This window comes from Pelobates fuscus, chromosome 13 (genome assembly GCF_036172605.1).
Source record: "Pelobates fuscus isolate aPelFus1 chromosome 13, aPelFus1.pri, whole genome shotgun sequence".
Lineage (NCBI taxonomy): Eukaryota > Metazoa > Chordata > Amphibia > Anura > Pelobatidae > Pelobates > Pelobates fuscus.
The window spans coordinates 65,242,028-65,262,099 of record NC_086329.1 but is presented as its reverse complement, the minus strand read 5'-3'; the positions used below and the strand labels follow the sequence as shown (position 1 = coordinate 65,262,099).

At 40.2% G+C, this 20,072-nt stretch overlaps 1 protein-coding gene across 1 annotated transcript in view; it reads left to right on the top strand.

The window, feature by feature from the left end:
* Positions 1–20,072, top strand: part of MGA (MAX dimerization protein MGA) — a 310,904-nt gene that overhangs the window by 216,443 nt on the left and 74,389 nt on the right. The window contains exons 16-19 of the mRNA XM_063440253.1: positions 2,778–3,077; positions 3,542–4,351; positions 4,433–4,668; positions 7,524–7,633. Of these exons, the coding sequence (XP_063296323.1) occupies positions 2,778–3,077; positions 3,542–4,351; positions 4,433–4,668; positions 7,524–7,633 (1,456 nt within the window). The remainder of the gene's footprint in view (positions 1–2,777; positions 3,078–3,541; positions 4,352–4,432; positions 4,669–7,523; positions 7,634–20,072) is intronic.

The window sequence follows — 20,072 nt, the reverse complement described above, 5'->3', positions numbered from 1 at the left end:
GCAAATTTCAATGTGCAAACATGGAAAAAGGGAAAGCCCTACATTTGACACCTGTAAGTTTGCAAAAATCCATAAAACCTGTACATTTGGGGCACTGTTGTACTCAGATTTTGCTGAACACATATTGGGAAGTTCTTTGTCAGTAACATAAAACAGGAACTGAGAATCCATGCCTAAAGTACAATGAGAGAGAAAAATAACACAAAAAAAATGACTACCCAAAAGTTTGACAAAGACTAGTGGTAGAATTAGTGCATGGAAAGTGTTAAAATACCACCATTGGAAACACCCCAGAGTGTCTACTTTTCATAAAAATAAATGGATTTGATGGGGGTAAATTACATTGGCCAGCTTCAAAAATGTCCCAGATAGGACTTTTTTTTCTTACTTTAATTAACGGTGCTTACATTACTGCATTGGATTTTGGGTGGGCGTATGCAAATGAGCTCAAAAGAGCACGGTTAAAGTGAGATTTGGGAATAGCAAGTCTTATGGCTTGACTGGTGTGTGTATTTGTGTTTAGAAATGTATTAACTATGCATTTAGGTGGAAGGGGTTTTTAGCCACACTTTTTTTTCCCCACCACAACTCCGTTGGTATATGCTTTACAATTAACGCTAAACTTGTAACCAACCTCATGCTGATGGGTTGCATTAACAACGAAACATCTGTCCATGAGTGGTTCACTGGCTTTGCTCCTCTTCCTGAGTTGTGTTTCAAAAATGTTGTATACAGCAGACACATACTCCAAGGATTCCATATATAAAGTGGAATTATGAGGGGAAAAATGTGTTGTTGTTGTTTTTTTGTTTTTTTTTTTTTTTAGGTCATTTGCATACGACTACCCAGAATCCCTTGCAGTAGTGAGAGCACTGTTAAGGTGAGATTTCTGTGGAAAAAGCAAGTCTTATGGCTTGACTGGGGTGTTTAATTGTGTTTAGCAATGTATTAATTATGTGTGTGTGTAATATATATAATTTGTTATTTTATTTATACATATATATATAACGTTATCCAATATGTATTTTGATTTATATGTATATTAATATCAAAATACAGTTAGAACACATTTAAGCGGTCATATAATTTTATTTTAAATGTAAAAATGTATTTAATTTTTTGCAATTTATTTTTATTCTCTCTCTCTCTAAATAAATAAATAAATATATATATATATATTTATTAAAATACACTTAATAATGGATTGTGTATGTGCATCTAAAAGTACTTACCGTATATACTCGAGTATAAGCCGACCCGAATATAAGCCGAGGCCCCTAATTTTACCCAAAAAAAATGGGAAAACTTATTGACTCGAGTATAAGACTAGGGTGAGAAATGCAGCAGCTACTGGTAAATTTCTAAATAAAATTAGATCCTAAAAAAAATATATTAATTGAATATTTATTTACAGTGTGTGTATAATGAATGCAGTGTGTGTGTATGAATGCAGTGTGTGTGTATGAATGCAGTGTGTGTGTATGAATGCAGTGTGTGTGTATGAATGCAGTGTGTGTGTATGAATGCAGTGTGAGTGTATGAATGCAGTGTGAGTGTATGAATGCAGTGTGAGTGTATGAGTGCAGCGTGTGTATGAGTGCAGCGTGAGTGAGTGTGTGAGAGTGTGAGAGTTGCAGAGCCTTGGTGGGGGGTGGGTGTTTTTTTTATTATTTAAATTTGTATTATTTAAAAAAAAATATTATTATTAATTATTATTTTATTTATTTAATTATTATTATTGTATTTAATTATAATTTTTTTTTATTATTATTCATTATTTTTTTTTCGTCCCCCCTCCCTGCTTGATATATGGCAGGGAGGGGGGCTCTCCTTCCCTGGTGGTCCAGCATTGGCAGTTCAGTGGGGGGAAGGGGGGGCTGGCAGAGCTGTAACTTACCTGTCCTGCAGCTCCTGTCAGCTCTCTCCTCCTCCGCGCCGTCCGTGCAGCTCCCTCTGTCAGCTCACAGTGTAAGTCTCGCGAGAGCCGCGGCTCTCGCGAGATTTACACTGGGAGCTGACCGAGGTGCTGAACGGACGGCGCGGAGGATAAGGGAGCTGACAGGAGCTGCAGGACAGGTAAGTTACAGCTCTGCCAGCCCCCCTCTCCCCCAGTCTGTATTATGGCAATGTAAATTGCCATAATACAGACTCTGACTCGAGTATAAGCCGAGTTGGGTTTTTTTAGCACAAAAAAATGTGCTAAAAAACTCGGCTTATACTCGAGTATATACGGTATATAAATATGATCTAAGTACTTTTATTTACGTTGTTAAATTTTTTAACAACTTTTAAAACGTTTGCAGGCATGAGGGGGACAGCCTTAGAGCTCAGGCATTCTCCCTGCAGGCACTGCACAAGCCAGCTATTTCAGCCATGTGATCGCAAGGACCCCGCAATCACTTGGCCTGAGGGGGCCGGATCAGCCTCAGGGGACTGCCTGGGATGCTAAGCAAATCCCCACATCGCGATCGCTGGCGGGGATCGCCAGCAATCAGGTAAGTGCATTTTTGTGATCGGACGCACCAGGTATTTCCGTGGTCATTAACGACCGTTTTTGGTCGGAAGTACCTGGTACGTCGGAGGCCGGGAAGTGGTTAATATAGTAATAGTGATGTTTTGTGGTATTTTACCTGTATGAATGTTTACAGCTGGCAATAATGTAAACAACAACAGTTAAGTAAACAATCAGATTAAGCACAAAAGGTAAAGATGAAAAATTACAAACGCTCTACGTTTTATTCTCTCCCCCCTCCCCATTTTTATCTATTCCAACTCAGTATCCCCGCAGAGTACTTTGGTTACAAAAGCTACAGTTACGTCCCCAAGAATGGAGAAACGTATGGGTCCCCGTCTACTGCTCATACCTATGCAGTCTAGCACCCCACCTGTTAAACCAGTTACTCGTCCACCACATACACCTGGGCAGAAGGTGATCTTACAACCAATCAGAAGCCCAGGTGGGGGAACTAATTTATTCCGACACCCAAATGGACAGATTATTCAACTAGTTCCTTTACAGCAAGTTCGTAGTGCTTTGGTGCAGCCTGGCAACCAACAAATAGTTTTCCGAAATCCAGGTAAGTACCACAGAATCATAATGTTTAATTTCTTTTCTTTTTTCTCTCCTTACAAAATATAATGTTATTATGTTGTTGTTAAAGTCCATCATAGCACTGGACTGTGGAATATTTTTCCAGACTGGTATTAATGTTAATATTGTCTTTTTAGGGATGATGATACAAAATCCCTGTTTGAGTTTTATATATTTTGCTGACCGAATTCGCAACAAATACAAGAGAAAAAAAAATAGTCCTTTATAAAATATTAATAAAAAAAAAAAAATACTTTTGTTTATGAATTATGATGGATGGAAATGCTTTAAGTTAACATTTTCAAAATGTTAAGTTTCTTTAAACCACTGCATTGCCAGAGTGTATCAATAAATGTGAGAATGGAAGGTGATTTGTCTTGCCATCTTTCAAATAAAATAAATATTGTAACATGTTTAAATCTGGCCAAATTACTTAATTCTGTCTCTTAGGATCTGCCATGGGTGTCCATCTCCCACTTCCAGGCAGGACTGCAGCAGTTGCAGCACCTTGTATAACAGCAGTATCTTCTATAACCAATAAGACTGGTTCAGTTCTTGGGTCTGTTTCTACAAGTAGCCAAGTATCATCAGAAGTCACTACTTCTTCAAATCCTTCATTTCTTTCACAAACGGGCACTCTACGGTTCAGAATTGCCCCACCAACAACAACCAGTGACCAGCAGTCCATATCTAAAGTGACAACCTGTAGTTCTAATGGGCAAGCTGAAAACCAATCTAATGTTGTGCCTCTCCAAACTGGGACATTTGCTTTATTAAAGGTCCCTGCAACTACTATCCCTGCTTCCTCCCTTAAGGATATCAGTGGTGTATCCCAGACTAACGTATTTTCAGGAAACAAAGACAATATGACTGTAGAAAGCAGTGATACATCAGAGGAGAACATATCAGACAGTCCTTCAGAGTGTGTTGTGAACAGGACTACAAATGAAAATACGGAAAAGGTTGATGGAAAAGGTGTTGAGCTGCCTGCCTCAGAAGTTGCAAAAGCTGATAAAATATCTGATCTGCAAGTTAAACTTGAATCTGTTGACTCTTCTTTGCAGTCAGAAGAAAATATTTTGGTTCATGGCAACCAGAGTCGTTATAAATCTGAAGGTGCAGTAGATCAAATAAATGACCAGGTGGAACGAAAAGACAAACATCAGCAACAAGAAATAGTAGAACCAAAGAGCATATCTGACTCAGAATATCCAGCATCTAAAGTCACACTGGAGCAGAATACGAATTCTGAACCTGGAGGTAGTGTTTCTGAGACCTCTTTGTTGCAGGTTACCTTGCCTAGCTCTGTTGCACTTTCTGATAGCGCTTTGTCATCTACAGAAGAAAGAAATACAGAAAATAAATCTGTACTAACTGAACTGGTGAGAGACTCCTGCACAAACACTAATGAAACTGATATCAAATCTCCTAAAGAATCCCACACAGACTCAAAAAATCAATCTATTGTAACTCCTAATGAGTGTGGTACAAAAGAAACTCTTGATGTTCGACTGAAGGATCATGATGTTATAGACTGCAACACAAGTGATGGCCAAAGTAATGAACAAGATTTGGATGTGAGTTGTTGTTTTTTTTTTTTGTTTTTTTTGTCGACAACAAGGCTTAGTAGTACTTGAACCTTAACCCCTTAAGGACCAAACTTCTGGAATAAAAGGGAATCATGACATGTCACACATGTCATGTGTCCTTAAGGGGTTAAAGGGACACAATATTTAGTAATTGGCCATATTTTATTTATCCACTACCACCCACCAATCAAGAATCTCCCATTCTGACCTTTGGGTTTTTCTATTCCCATAAACATCTTTCCAGCAGTGGTCTATGGGATATTCCATGTATCCCCCAGTCATAGCTCCCCTGATTGCATGGAGTAAGTGGAACTGGTGGATAAGCTGAAAGCAGCTATGCCATCACATCCTAAGGCTTACTGCTGGACCGTGGGCATTGAGTAATTACAAGTCCATGAGAAATTTGAACAGCTGAAGCCAGCTCACAACACATTTTTGAAATGCCTGGTGTTTACATATCAGGATTTGTAAATGCATGCAAGCTGTTGCATTGTCTTTGGTTTGATAAGCATTTCCCCTGATCAAGAAAATGTAAAGATGGCTGCCCTCATTAAACAAGCAAAAGCCAGGAGTTTAGAATACAGTAAAATACAGAAATAGGGTTTTTCACTGAAGTGAATTATGTTGGATTCAAAATGTAACCCAAATTGTAAGGGACATTATAGTCCCCAGAATATCTACAGCTTATTGTATCTGTTCTGGTGAGTATAATTAGTCCCTTCAAGCTTTTTGCAGTAAACACTTTTTTTTCAGAGTAAAGGCAGTGTTTACATTACAGCGCAGGGATACCTCCACTGGCCACTCCTCAGATGGCTACTAGGGGTGCTTCCTGGGGCAGTGTTGATATTCACTGTCTCTACCCACTGCATGGAGACACAGAACTTTTCTCATAGCAATGCATTGATTCAATTAATTAGTGTTTTGTGCTTCCAGTTTGTTATATTGTCATTTCATTTGAATTCCCAACAATTCTAACTCAGTGAACAATTCTAACAGAGACTATAATTAAAGCGGCACTGTCATGCTGAACTTGTCTTTCTCTAATTGCTTCCTCTTCTCTCCCTCTCTCAGGATCTGTTCTTAGTTTTTTCCTGTCTGCTCTAATTTTCTTTAAAACATAAGACAAAGTACGGACTACTATATTTCCTATGTTTGACCCAGCGGAGGAGTAAATTGTGCTCCATTTCCTGCGGTCAGAGCAATTTCCCACAATTCTCACCTTTCCTCCGTGTTCGCGCGATGCCTCCTTTCAGTATTCCCAAACACCGGCAAAACTACCAAATTTCGCCCTAACAGAATGAGAACAGTTTCTCCATTTGTGTTAAGACGAAATTTGGGACTTTTGTTTGGATCGGAATTTCATTTGAATGAACGAAACTCCGATCCTATTTGTGCCGCGAGTAGATGGCTCCCTAATTCCCACGGTATTAGGTAGCTATCCACTAAAAGGCTGAAATACCTAAATTGGTCTTTCAGCCAACATTACTAATACCAAGCAAAAAATAATTAGTATTAGTAATTAGGGGAGATTCAAATCTCCCTTCTGCCCCTACACGCTGTAGCGCGAGTAGAGGCATGTCTATTAAACAGTGAGCAGCCAGTGGCACTGTTGCAAAGAAAAAAAGACCCCGTCCTCTAATAAAGTGCACTTTGGTGGAGCACCTTTTAAAAAAAATAAAATAATTATTAATGGGAGGGGGGGAGGGAAGGAGCACAGTGTTAAAGAAGAGCTCCTGTGAGTGGGAGCCACTAAACTAAGCAGGGCACTTAGTGTGTGTCCCCCACCCACGAGGGGCTGATTTGGAGCACTTAATGGCAAAAGAAGAAGGGGGGGGCTGACACACCTACTGTTTCCCCCTGAGCGGTGGGAGTGGGCCCTAAAAGAAAATGGGGGGTGGGGGACCTATTGCCCCCACCCATGAGAGGAGGGTGGGGGCCCTAAATTAAAGGGGGGGGTGCACCTAGTGTTCTCCCCACGACCCACACCCATGAACAGTGGGTGGGGGCACTATTGTCCGGTCCCCACCTATGGGACCCTATTCACCCTCACCCAAAATAAATAAAGCCCAACCTATCCCCCTCACCCTAAAAATAGTGAGACAGGAGACAATAAAACAAAATATCTGCCGCTCATGGGTGGGGAAGGACAACAATAGGTCACACCCTTGACTCATGGTTGGGGGCCGGGAGGAGAACAATTTCATTTAGGGCCCCCCCCGCGGCTCATGGGGGGGAGGACAATGGGTTCTCCCCCCCTCCCCTATTTTAATTTAGGGCCCCCACCCGCTGCTTAAGGTGGTACTAATGTGGGGGTCATATTGACCCCCATAGAATGAGGGAGGACATGGGGGGCTATGAAGCTGCGGGGAGCACAGCTCCCTGCCGCTTCTATTTTTTCATATTACAAGGAGGGAACTGAGAAAATTTTGAATGCCCAAGTGTTTAACTGGGCATGCGCTGGAATTTCACAGCGCTATCTAGTTTGGGCAGATGACATGTTCCACAGGTACTTCATCTGCCCACACAAAGATGGCGGCTCCCAGGACTGGGCCAACGAAATGAAGATTAAAAAAAATATATAATATGGGGGTATTTGGGGGTGACTAGGGGGGCAAATAGATATAGTGGAGTCGGAAAGGGGGTTAAAAAAATAAATTTAAAAAAACTGGATTCAGCCATGACAGTGCTGCTTTAATGGAGAGTTGTATCTTAAATGATAAAATATGATGACCGTTAAACTTGTTTGTTTTTTGTTGTTGTTGTTTTTCTTTATTTAATTTTTTTTTTCTATTACGCTTTGTTTTTATGTACACTAGCATTTTATCTTTTTATTCCCAATACAGAGTGATGTAGATTATTCTGTGGACATTGAAACTGTGGAAGAGCTTTCTGAGAAGATTAACATTGCTCGTCTTAAGGCGACGGCTGGCAAAACAAATTCTTCCACAGACAAGTAAGGTGTCATTTTCATTTCTAAACCTGTTATGATTGGATGATGTCTGGTGGAACATTTCCTTAAATTTCCAATGCCTTCCTCTATTGTATATTGCCATTCCAATGGCCAGTTGTGTAACCACTGTTACATCAATTTGCTGCTTGTATACTTGGCTGAGGATCCACAAAATTAATCCTTTTTTTTTTTTTTTTTTTTTTTTTTTTAAATATAAAAATTGTTAAATTAAGTGTTACAATGCTCTCTTTATTACATAGCCTGTGGGATGTATTTTCTGAAAATATATACTATTGTGTATCAGTTTTAAATTCTGTGAGTACTATTAAAGTTTTAATCTGAGTATGTCACATTTTGCAAAGTGTTAGCTTTAAAGCTGTGATTCACACCTTGCAGTTTTTATTTTAGAACTTCTAAAAATTAATTGAAATCCTAGACATATTGGGCATTTTTTTTTTTTAATTCTTTATTTTTGTTATGCACAGATGAGACAAATGACATATACGCTAGCACTGCCACAACAGCTAATGCCAGATTTTACATAGTTGTAGAAAAACAGTTGTATGGCATGGAGAAATAGTGCATTTTTTGTAATTTAAGAAGAGTGAACAACAGTATAGTGTAAGCCATAGTGTGCGTGTCTGTATAAGCCTATCCGCTGAGTAGGTATATAATAGCGTCCTAGACACTTGTGAATTGTGTGGAGGTCAGTGGTAGAACAAACTGATTTTGGTCGCTCAGCATGGCAATTTTGCAATATAAAACGATGTGTGGGCTGTCGCCCATAAGGGTCACATGCGATATGATGTATGTGGGTAATGTCTGGGGCTCAGTCCCATGCTGAGTGGGTGTTGGATTGTTTAAATCATGTCAGTTCACATATTAATACAACAGTAATAAGTCCCCCTGGGTGCATAAATGGTATGTAGCCATAAAAATAACAACAACAAAATGTCTTTCATAGACTTGAGTATGCCAGGGGGGGAGAAAAGCCCCCTCTGGGGATTTGTAGTGTTGAGTTAACCTGTTATCTAGGATAAAAAAAAAACATGGAAGGGAGATGTGGGGGGGGGGGGGGATCGGAGCTAGAGTAGGAATGAGTCTCCCTGATCAGCATCCACGTTAGATGTTTGTGCGTTGCCTAAGACTGCTTGAGTAAGAAAAAAAAAAAAGGAAAAAACTATGAACAAGGTGAAACAGCGGCCTACTCTAGCATGTCTGAGTTCGTAAGATGCTAGGGGACGTAATCACAGTTGCAGCACGTCAGAACGTACGCCATTAAGCCAAAAGGGAACAATAAAACACAATTGTAACTTGGTAGATATAGTCACTGATTCTAGTGGCGGAATCCGTGGCACCCTTGAGGGTGGCGAGTAGTCAGCCTGGTGCGGTGAGTTCAGGTGGCGTTGCCTGCTGGTATAGCACGTTGAGATGACCTGGGTATGAATTCTTTTGCTGAGGCGGGATCTAGCCTGGCCGAGGTGGTTCTGTTCGCGGAGCCGTCAGGCCCAGCCGGCCCAGATGAGTGTCTAGTTCCTGTGGACTTCGTGCCCGGTATGCAGTCCCTTGGAAGGTGAAGGTAATGAGTCTCGGTGTTCCCCAACGGTACTGGATGTTGTTGGATCTCAGGAGTTGTAGGCTAGGTTGAAGCGATTTGCGCCAGATTAGTGTACTTCTCGTTAGGTCGGGAAACAGCAGCAATTGAGAGTCCTCGAATGATAGAGGGGTCTTCCCTCGGGTCGCTGCCAGGACAGCAGTTTTATCTTGGTGGCCTTGGAATTTTACAATAACGTCAGCCGTGGCGGTTGGGGGTGCGTTCGCCGATCTGGGCAGGCGGAACAGTCCGTCTATTTTCACATTTTTCGCGTGTTTGGGTTGCAATAATGTTGCTATTAGGCGCCTCACATAGTGTGGGAGGTCATCTAGGCCTATGTCATCTGGTACCCCTCTAACCTTTAAATTGTTCCTCCTCCTGTGGTCCTCCATGGCCTCCACCTTCTCTGCTGTACCAAGGTGTTGTTTGTGGAGGTCTGATACTTTTTGTTCCAGGGTATTCAGACGTGTGTCTTGGGACTTAGCTGTGGTCTCCAGCTGGGTGAGCCTCATGGTGGCCCCCTCGATGGCCACTTTAAAGCTTTCTCGGTCGGCAGCTAAGTCCTGCCTGAGTTCCGTGAACATTTTTGTCAGCAAGGCTGCAGTCACCGGTTCTCCTGTTGGAGGGGCTGTGATCTTGTGCCCTGTGGGCTGAGTTACCGATGCGCCTTCTTCCAGATCTGGGTAGAAGTCTCCCCCATCCATCTTCCCCCAGCACCATTTTCTCCCATGCGGCCTTCTGTGATTTGCGCAAGAGTTCGCCGATATCGCGGCTAAGAGGGGTTTTGTCCGGTCTCGACTTTTTAGTTTTCTTGCCCATTATCTTCTCCTCGACCGTTGGGTGAGGTTTTGGGAGAAGTAGGTGCCCAATTTCCGCCAAAAAAAATCAGGTATTTTGTTCAGTGTGGCACGGAGCTTTTCACTGTGCGTCCGTGCTTGTCGGCAGCTAGCTCCGCCCCCCCCATATTGGGCATTTTAACAATCAGGTCTAATTAGTGAATCTATTTTGGGTGTTCTTTACTTGCACTTAGTGTGTAGAAATGATTGCATGTAAAACTGAAGAAAAAATGTTGTTTGTTATTATTATTATTATTATTATTATTTTTTTTTTTTTAAATAAAAATACCTTCTTTCTATATAAACCCATTAAAGGACCACTATAGGCACCCAGACCACTTCAGCTCAATGAAGTGGTCTGGGTGCCAAGTCCCCCTAGTTTTAACCCTGCAGCTGGAAATATAGCAGTTTCAGGGAAACGGCTAAGTTTACATTGAGGGTTAATCCAGCCTCTGGCCGCGCATGCGCATTCTGCTCCACTCCAGAGCTGACGTCAATGGAGGAGAGGTCACCAGCGCCGAGGGAGCCCGGCGCTGGATTAAGGTAAGCAAATAAATGGTTACTTAAACATTTATTTGCCGCGGAACGGGGCCCTAGTCACCGTTTGATAGTAAATAGACTCCATTCTTGCAGAGGGTCGGGAAGATCATAGAGTGAGGGGGGAGAAAGAGAGAAAAAAAACAAGCAAACAGTGCAGAAGATGGTTCTAGAAGCGGAGAGTAAAAACTAAATAATTACATCTTCATCTTCTGCATGGTTTGCTTGGGGTTTTTTTTCTCTCTCCCCCCTCCCCTCACTCTGTGATCTTCACACAAGATATTTATGACCCTCTGCAAGAATGGTGTCTAGTTTCTATCAAACCTGTGTCTTATCTGCACTCATGTTGTTTTAACCCCTGTATCACAACTCCTTTTTGAATTCTGTGTCGTCTTGCTCAGAAATGCTTTAGACTTGAGAAAGGGAGGTTCTCCCGAAAGCTTGTCATTAAAAAAATTCTGTTAGTCCAATAATAAAAGGTATTACAAGATACAAATTTTATCAGTTTTTTTTACATCTACATCACTGGACCAATACAGCTACACTCTCTCTCATATATATATATATATATATATATATAAAATCATAAGTAGTAACGGGCTTGCACTCACGGTCTTTTCACATAATAAAATTCCTTTATTCCATATTCATGTAAAAACTGATCTGTTTTTACGTGAATATGGAATAAAGGAATTTTATTACGTGAAAAAACTGTGAGTGCAAGCCCTTTACTACTTATGTTAATATTTTTGGCAATGGCTAAAAAAAAAATGTAATAGTGTGCAAGGACTTGTGGAGAATGTCAATGTTTATATATATCCCCTTAGTGACCAGACCATTTTTTTCCCCTCAATTTTCTGCTTGAGAATTTTTGCTGTTTGTGTTTAGCTGTAATTTTCCTCTCTCATTTGTTTTATCCACACATATTATATACAATTTTTCTCACCATTAAATGCTCTTTCTAAAGATACCATTAATTTCATCATATCATACAGGTGTGAGGAAGGCTGAACTTGATGGACGCAAGTCTTTTTTCAGCTATCTAACTATGTAACTATGTAATATATATTTTACTATAAAAATATAATGGTTTTTTTTACCATTATATTTTATAATTTTGACCCCCAAAATCTGTTGCGCAACTACAACCACCAAAAAACACCCATGCTTAATAGTTTCTAAATTTTGTCCTGAGTTTAGAAATACCCAATTTTAACATGTTAGCTTTTTTTTGCAAGTTATAGGGCTGTAAGTACCAGTAGGACATTGTTTCAAAATATATATTTTTAAAATGTATCAATAGTGACATTGTAACACTGTTACCTGTCATAAATCGCTGAATCGAACCTCACATGTACATATATTTTTTTAAGTAGACAACACATGGTATTCAATATGGGGTATGTCCAGTCTTTTTTAGTAGCCACTTAGTCACAAATACTGGCCAAAGTTCACATTTATATTTGTTTGTGTGTTAAAAATGGGAAAAGCAATTCTGAACACTAACTTTGGCCAGTGTTTAGTGACAAGTAAAAAAGACTGAACATACCCCATTTGCAATACCTGGGGCTGTCTTCTTTTGCAAATGGTATGCCATCATGGGGGTAATTCTCATTCCTGGGCTACCATATGCTCTTAAAGACAACATGTGAAAAAAATTGACCCTGTAACTTTCAAAACCACTAAAAAACTTGTACATGGGGGTAAGGATCGACCGATATTGATTTTTTTTTTTTTTTTTAAAGCCGATACTGATATTCTGTACATTTACCATTTAAAAAAAAAAATAATTAAAAAACACCGTTTCTACACAAATCTACTGTTAAATGAACATGTTTAACCCCTTAACGCAGTTACGGCGTTCTATGCCGTCCCGCTTTAATTGGGCATTAAAGCCGTTGCGGCGGCATAGAACACCGTAACGGCTGGAGCACCTGGGATACTTACCTATCAGGCGCTCCGCTTCGTGAGGACTGCCTCACAGCCCAAGCAGCCCTCCCACGGCACAAGAAGATCACATGGCCCCCCATAGCTGGCATGTTTAAAATAAAATAGAAATATATTTATATATATAATATATAATATATATGTGTGTGTGTGTGTATGTGTGTGTGTGTGTATATATATATATATATATATATATATATATATATATGTCATACAAAGTGTATTTTAATATTAATATAGGTACATATATCAGTATTAAATTTACTTAGAATGACGTTACACACATATATATGTGTGTGTATATATATATATATATATATATATATATATATATATATACACATATATTGTATATAAATACGTATAATAAAATTAATAAATAAAATATTGAAACAAAATTCAATATAAATTATATCTTTATATGTAACTTCATTCCAACTGTATTTTGTTATTAATATATATAGGTAACAAAATACACTTAGAATGACATTCTATATAAATCTATCTATATATCTATCTATATATATATATATATATATATGTGTGTGTATATAAAATGCAAATAACCGCAAGAAAATAAATTTTATATATATATATATGTATTAAGGCCTTTTGGCCTGTAATTGTGGGAGGGGCGTATGACTCACCTTCTACCTACTTAAGGGACACCCCTTACCTGGCTCCATACCGTCCGAGGTCAGCGCTGCATCATGAATCCACTTCCGGTTCACGGACGGCGCCATCTTGCTTTCGGGGAAACTCTGCGTTTCGTTGGTGTTAGCGGTGTCCAGGAACTCCTTTCAGGTCTTTCCTCCCGGCCAGCCACGCACAAAAACCCGGTCTTCATTGTTGATTGAGTCCTCAGGTCTTCAAAAACGTAAGTCCGTCGCCCGGATCGCTTCCCACGGCGTCACGATTTTTCACGGCCTTACTTTACGGCCGCACGCTTTACGGCCAAGTCACAGGCGAATTAACCCTCTGGTTTCCGGAAACCTATGTACCGTGTATGTAGCAATCGTATGCATCCTTATTCAGTATTCACAGTATGTTACCATGTTTCTATTTATCCTTATAAAATTTTCTGTACTTGGCAATTATCCTGGTAAATAAGTTTAATTTTAGTCTTTTATTAAGTACCTCTGTATATATATTTTCATATTGATACTTCATCTATTTTATACATACACACACACACACACAGACTGTATTTTATATACATATGATGTTTAAGCATATCCTCCCTATTCATGTGTTATAAATTATACTTAAGTGAGGGCTCAGATATATTATTAAATTAGGATATATTAGTATAACATCCTGTTATACAACAGTTATGGTTAGCCTACATTACGGCTCCTTTTTCTGTCATGCTCGTACACATACCACAAGCTCAAGGACACAGTCCTATTTTCTAAGAGTATAATGGAGATGTTATTACAACCATGTACACTACGATTACATGGCACTAACTATTCAGGCCATTTCTTATCATACTCATACGCATACCACGAGTATATAAGAACACGGTCCTACCTTCCACAGAGGGTTTCGGGTTGAATCACACGCTTGGTTCAACCTCTCATACGTCACAACATTTTCTGCATAGATTGTCATTTCACATAATTTCACATGGCATTTACAAACTCAGGCCTTTTCTTGACACACTCAGACGACGTAACACGAGTATTCAAGAACACGGCATATACGTCTCACAAGACTTTCGGTTTTGAATCACACGTTCTGGTTCTTACATTCATACGTCACTTTACAGCAACATTTATGATTCTGCATATTGTCATTTTCACATTAAAAGTCCCTTACATTCCCAGATCAGTTTAGTGACATGCATATCATCTGATCACCTTCCATATATACACATTACACGGCCAATCCCCTGCTGCCAGGTATCGGACTCAGCATAACGCTTGTCACCAAGCATGGGCAGTCATGTCACTATCCTACTCATAGACTTTTACACCTCCCACACATACTGCTAGAAGCCATAATCCCAGCCTATACAGATTACACAGGTCTCACGGGATCCATTCTCACTCTATCCCTTTTTAGGTTTATCCAGGTTTTCATACCTGTCGATTCTCAAAACTTTATACATACTACCAGGTACGTAAGCCTGCTCACGCTGTAGTTCACATACGTTTCATTCTTCTAGGCCATAGAGTACTGGCAAGTTAGGGGTATAGGCCCAAATAGGTATCTCCCTTCTTGGCATTTCTGCCTATCGTTTAGTGGTCCGCGAGGCCAACACCCCGCCTCCAAGTCTCGGAGGCAAACGCCATCGGGCCACACGTGAGTTAGCCGCCTCGCAATATTTATAGAGAGGGCCTCACCTGTCACTCCCTCCCCCTGTTTTCTTTTACTATCACCGAGAGGCCTACGATTCCTGCCACTACGACGGGTGGCCTCAATAACCCCTCGCGCCAACTCATAGACAGAGCCTCTCATAGCCACTTGGCAACTAGCAGGGCCTCACCTGTCACCAAAGAACAAGATTAATGGTTTCGCCTTACCCGGCATAATTAGCCTGCCAGTACATCCCCTAGGATTTTTCCAAAGTGTCTGGCGCATTCTCACAGTACGGGACAAGGTCCAACTGGAGCGAGATTGATACTGTCATTTTCTGCAGACACTTTGCAGGTTTGAGAACACCGGCCCGTGCATACTGCTCCTCCATGGCCATACTGCCAATTTTGTCCTACCACTGCAAACGAACCTACTACCTCACAGGGCACTGGTTCCGCTGGTTCAGCAGAGGAAACGCCCAAAGATAAACTGGGTCGTCCTATCAAGTTTTTGGGAAAATCCCAAATATGTAATAATTTCAATGTCTGTGCATGTAATTACAGTGGATGTAGGTTATTGCATATATGTTCAAACATGCTTTAGAGCACAGGCGAAAACTATGTGTCCAATTAAAATGTACCCTAAGCAATACTTAACGGATATAAAGGGAAATCTTCCCACAAACAAAGATTTATCATCGATCTGTCTGCACCTCACACCTCTGCCAATAATCACGCCATTACGGCTATCATGCAGGCAGGTGTCGGAGCACGGCTCAGCAAGACTGACATAACACATGCTTTCAAATTATTGCCTATCCACCGTACACTATGGCACCTGCATGGCATTAAGTGGGCCGGGCACTACTATTTTTTCTCACGTTTAACGTTTGGTTCAAAAGTAGTCCGGCCTTTTTCGACGTATTCGCCGAAACACTATGCTGATTATTGTTAAATGTAGCCAGATGCCCTACAGTTATACACTACTGGATGATTTCTTACTGATCGAAGAGAATATTTCTCCACCCAGTAGCCTCATAGAAACCATCAGTCTTTTTAAACAGGTGGGCGTCCCAGTTTCCCCCACCAAAACCGAAGGACCAGATACAGTTATCACTTTCCTAGGAATCATACTAGACTCAGCCACAGCCAGCAAGACAGCCTGCCACACACCAATATAGAGAACATTCTTACCAACATCAACCTTTACTTACACCTCGGTACTTGCAACCGCAAGAATTACATCTCTACTTGGGTCACTCAATTTTGCCATGCGCATTATACCCCAAGGCCGGGCTTTCATCTCACGACTCCTAAACATGTTCCCACTGTTTAGCATGATGCACACAGGTTACCCCTGGATACCCAGGCCACGGCAGACCTACTTATGTGGAGAAACTTTTAACCACCTGGAATGGGAGAAGCATGTTTCCCCCTGAATTGTCTGACTCTTCACCTACCATCTGGTCAGACGCGGGTCTACCACAGGTTTCGCAGTAATTTACGGGAATGAATGGCTTTGGGGTAGTTGGCCTCCAGAGGTTCAGGACCTGGAGAGTTTTTCCAACTACTTCAGCTCTATTTGAGATATATCCCATTGTGGCAGCTGCCGTGACATGGGGGCATCTATGGGCAGGTTCGTCAGTACGTTGCTACTCAGACAACCAAGCAACGCACCACATCATAAACAAAGGTCGATCCAAATCACTGACCATTATGAGGTTCTTGAGGAAACTCACCTGGCTGGCCGCGTGTCACAATTTTTTCTTGTTTTGTGTGCATGTCCCAGGTGTATACAACACGGCTGCTGACCATTTGTCTTGTTTCAATTTACAGGCTTTTCGACAAATACTTCCGTCAGCTGCACGCACAGCCACGACCACTCCACCTTTCCACCAACTAGTCATGGACTAGACGCTATAATGCAACATAGCAGGACATTGTCACAATTAGCGCTATCCGCCAATACCCGGAAGACCTATGACAGGGCTTTCCTTCTATTCAAAAGATTTCTGTCATCACACAATATCGCACAACCTTTCATTATGACATCCTTGTTGGGTTTTGCTTCCTTTTTGCCACCTCAAACTCAAATTATCATACAACACAATCAAGCTATATCTAACAGGCATACAACATCACATGTTAACATTACAACCAATCAACACAAGTTTCATGTCCTCCTACCAGATCAAAAATATCCTTAGGGGTATTCAGAGATCCGAACCCCCACGTACTGCGCAAAGGCTACCCATAGACGTCAATATTTTCAAAGATCTATCCAAACTACTAGATTTAAAACCCTTTGCCAACAACACAAACCTTGTTATTAAAACCGCCATCTATATGGCTTTTTATGGGTTTTAAGACCAAGAGAATTTACCGCCATCTACACAACCCAGTCCACTCACATTCTGCTTCACTCACACTTAACAAAACACATGGATTACTATATCTTGCCTCTGCATCACTCCAAAACCAATCAACACGCACCTCCGGTAGAGGTTAGATACTATCCTACCCACAACGAGTGGTGCCCCGTCACATTACTGGACACATATACCCAGGTTTTACAAGCATCACCATCTCAACCACTTTTGTCTACAAGGTTCGGTACTCACTACCACCACCTTCATGACCCACGTCAGGTCATTACTTACACAACTAGGCCTAAAAGCAAATAACTATTCGGGCCACTCCTTCCGCTTAGGAGCAGCCACTACAGCGCTGGAAGTCCTCTGCATACTCTAGATACACACCTAACCCAGTACAAGAAGTTAGAAATGCCTTTCAAGATATGTCTGGTTAAAGTATGTATATTGCTCGTTTCGTAATAAATTTTGATTTTCTACTTTTGCCCTCTTTATTTACAGGTCTACCTCATCGTCGGTTCCGGCACACCACAACCGACTTGCTCTTGTAATACCATCCCACACCTAACAGTGTTTGTATCTTCTGTACTATCAGGAGCCCTTAACACAAGTATTAAGGCCTTTTGGCCTGTAATTGTGGGAGGGGCGTATGACTCACCTTCTACCTACTTAAGGGACACCCCTTACCTGGCTCCATACCGTCCGAGGTCAGCGCTGCATCACCCTCCCACCCACTCCTCTTTATCAACTCCTTTTTCTTACATTTCTTCTAGGTGGGCCCTCTTTATTTACAGGTCTACCTCATCGTCGGTTCCGGCACACCACAACCGACTTGCTCTTGTAATACCATCCCACACCTAACAGTGTTTGTATCTTCTGTACTATCAGGAGCCCTTAACACAAATATATATATAATTACATAAAAGATTACATTAGTATACACGTAGAATTTAGCTACCTATAAATGCATATATATTAAAATTCTACGTGTATATTTAAGTAATTTTTTAACATAATTATGTCATTTGATTAATTAAAATTTGATTGACATGCCTGACAACACAGGGAGAAAGTGCAGAGAATTTAATTCGCAAGCACTATATTTGACACTGTAACTCTCCAAGACACCATAAAACCTGTTCATGGGGGCTACTGTTTTACTCGGGAGACTTCGCTGAACTCAAATATTAGTGTTTCAAACTGGTAAATTGTATTATAACGATGATAATTAAAGTAAAAGTGACGTTTTTTGCATTTTTTTTTTACAAACGAACAGCACTTTTATGGACTATATTATTGTTATTTGTTTTACTGTTTTGAAACACTAATATTTGTGTTTAGTGAAGTCTCCCGAGAATAACAGTATCCCCCATGTACATGTTTTATGGTGTTTTTGAAAGTTAGAGAGTCAATTATAAGGCTTGCATTTAATTTTTTTAACATTGGAATTTGGCAGATTGGTTATGTTGCCTTTGAAAGCGTATGGTAGCCCAGGAATGAAAATTACCCCCATGATGGCATACCATTTGCAATAGTAGACAACCCAATGTATTGCAAGTGGGGTATGTCCAGTCTTTCTTAGTAGCCACTTAGTCACAAACACTGGCCAAATATTCATTTTTTGCTTTTTTCACACAAAAACAAATATGAATACTAACTTGGGACAGTGTTTGTGACTAAGTGGCTACTAAAAAAAAGGCTGAACGTACCCCGTTTGCAATACCTTGGGTTGTCTACATTTTCAAATTGCATTCCATTATGGGGTAATTCTCATTCCTGGGCTACCACCCCGTCTCAAAGGTAACATTACTAATCTGGCAAATTTCAATTTGAAAATGGAACATTCTATATTTGACCCTCTAACTTTCCAAAACACCATAAAACCTGTTAATGGGACATCGCTGATTACAAATATGTGCATTTTTTTGTATTATTATTTGTATTTAACAGTATTATGACATTCACAGCTAAAATCTCACACGGAAATACACATTTACAATTTTTTTTTCTCCCATTTTTTTTAAATTTTATTCATAATAAATTATATTCCATATATGAATAGTTAATGATAAATTAAAGCCCTGTTTCTCCTGAACAAAATGATATATAATAAGTGTGTGCACATATAATATGAAAGAGGGGAACTACGGGTGAACAGACATATAGTGCAATTTCCAGTTTTTGTTTACGTTTTGTTTTGATAAGAACGTGCTCTATTGACTCTTTCCTGAAGGGATTAATGGTTTGTTTGTTTGTTTGTTTGTTTGTTTGTTTGTTTGTTTGTTTTACAAATCATTTTTTTTTTTTTTTTATATATATATAAGGTAAATGCACAAAATGTACATGCCAGTAAGAATTTTTTATGTTTTAAATAATATATGTGTGCGTGTGTAGTGGATGCAGTGAGAGTATTTGATTTAATGAATGCAGTTTGTGTTTGTTTGTGTGTGTGTGTGTGTATAGTGAATGCAGTGTGTTTGTGTAGTGTGTATAGTGAATGCAGTATTTGATTTAGTGAATGCAGTTTGTGTTTGTGTGTGTGTGTATAGTGAATGCAGTGTGTTTGTGTAGTGTGTATAGTGAATGCAGTGTTTGTGTGTGTGTGTATATTGAATGCATTGTATCTGTTTGTGTAGTGTGTGTGTGTGTGTGTATAGTGAATGCAGTGTGTGTTTGTGTAGTGTGTATATAGTGGATGTAGTGTGTGTTTGTGTAGTGTGTGTACAGTGAGTTTAGTGAATGCAGAGTGTGTGTGTTTGTGTAGGTATGTTATGTGTGTAAATGGGGGGGGGGGGATTTTTTTTTTTGTGTGTGTGTGTGTGTTTTATCCCCCCTCCCTGCTTCTTACCTGGCCAG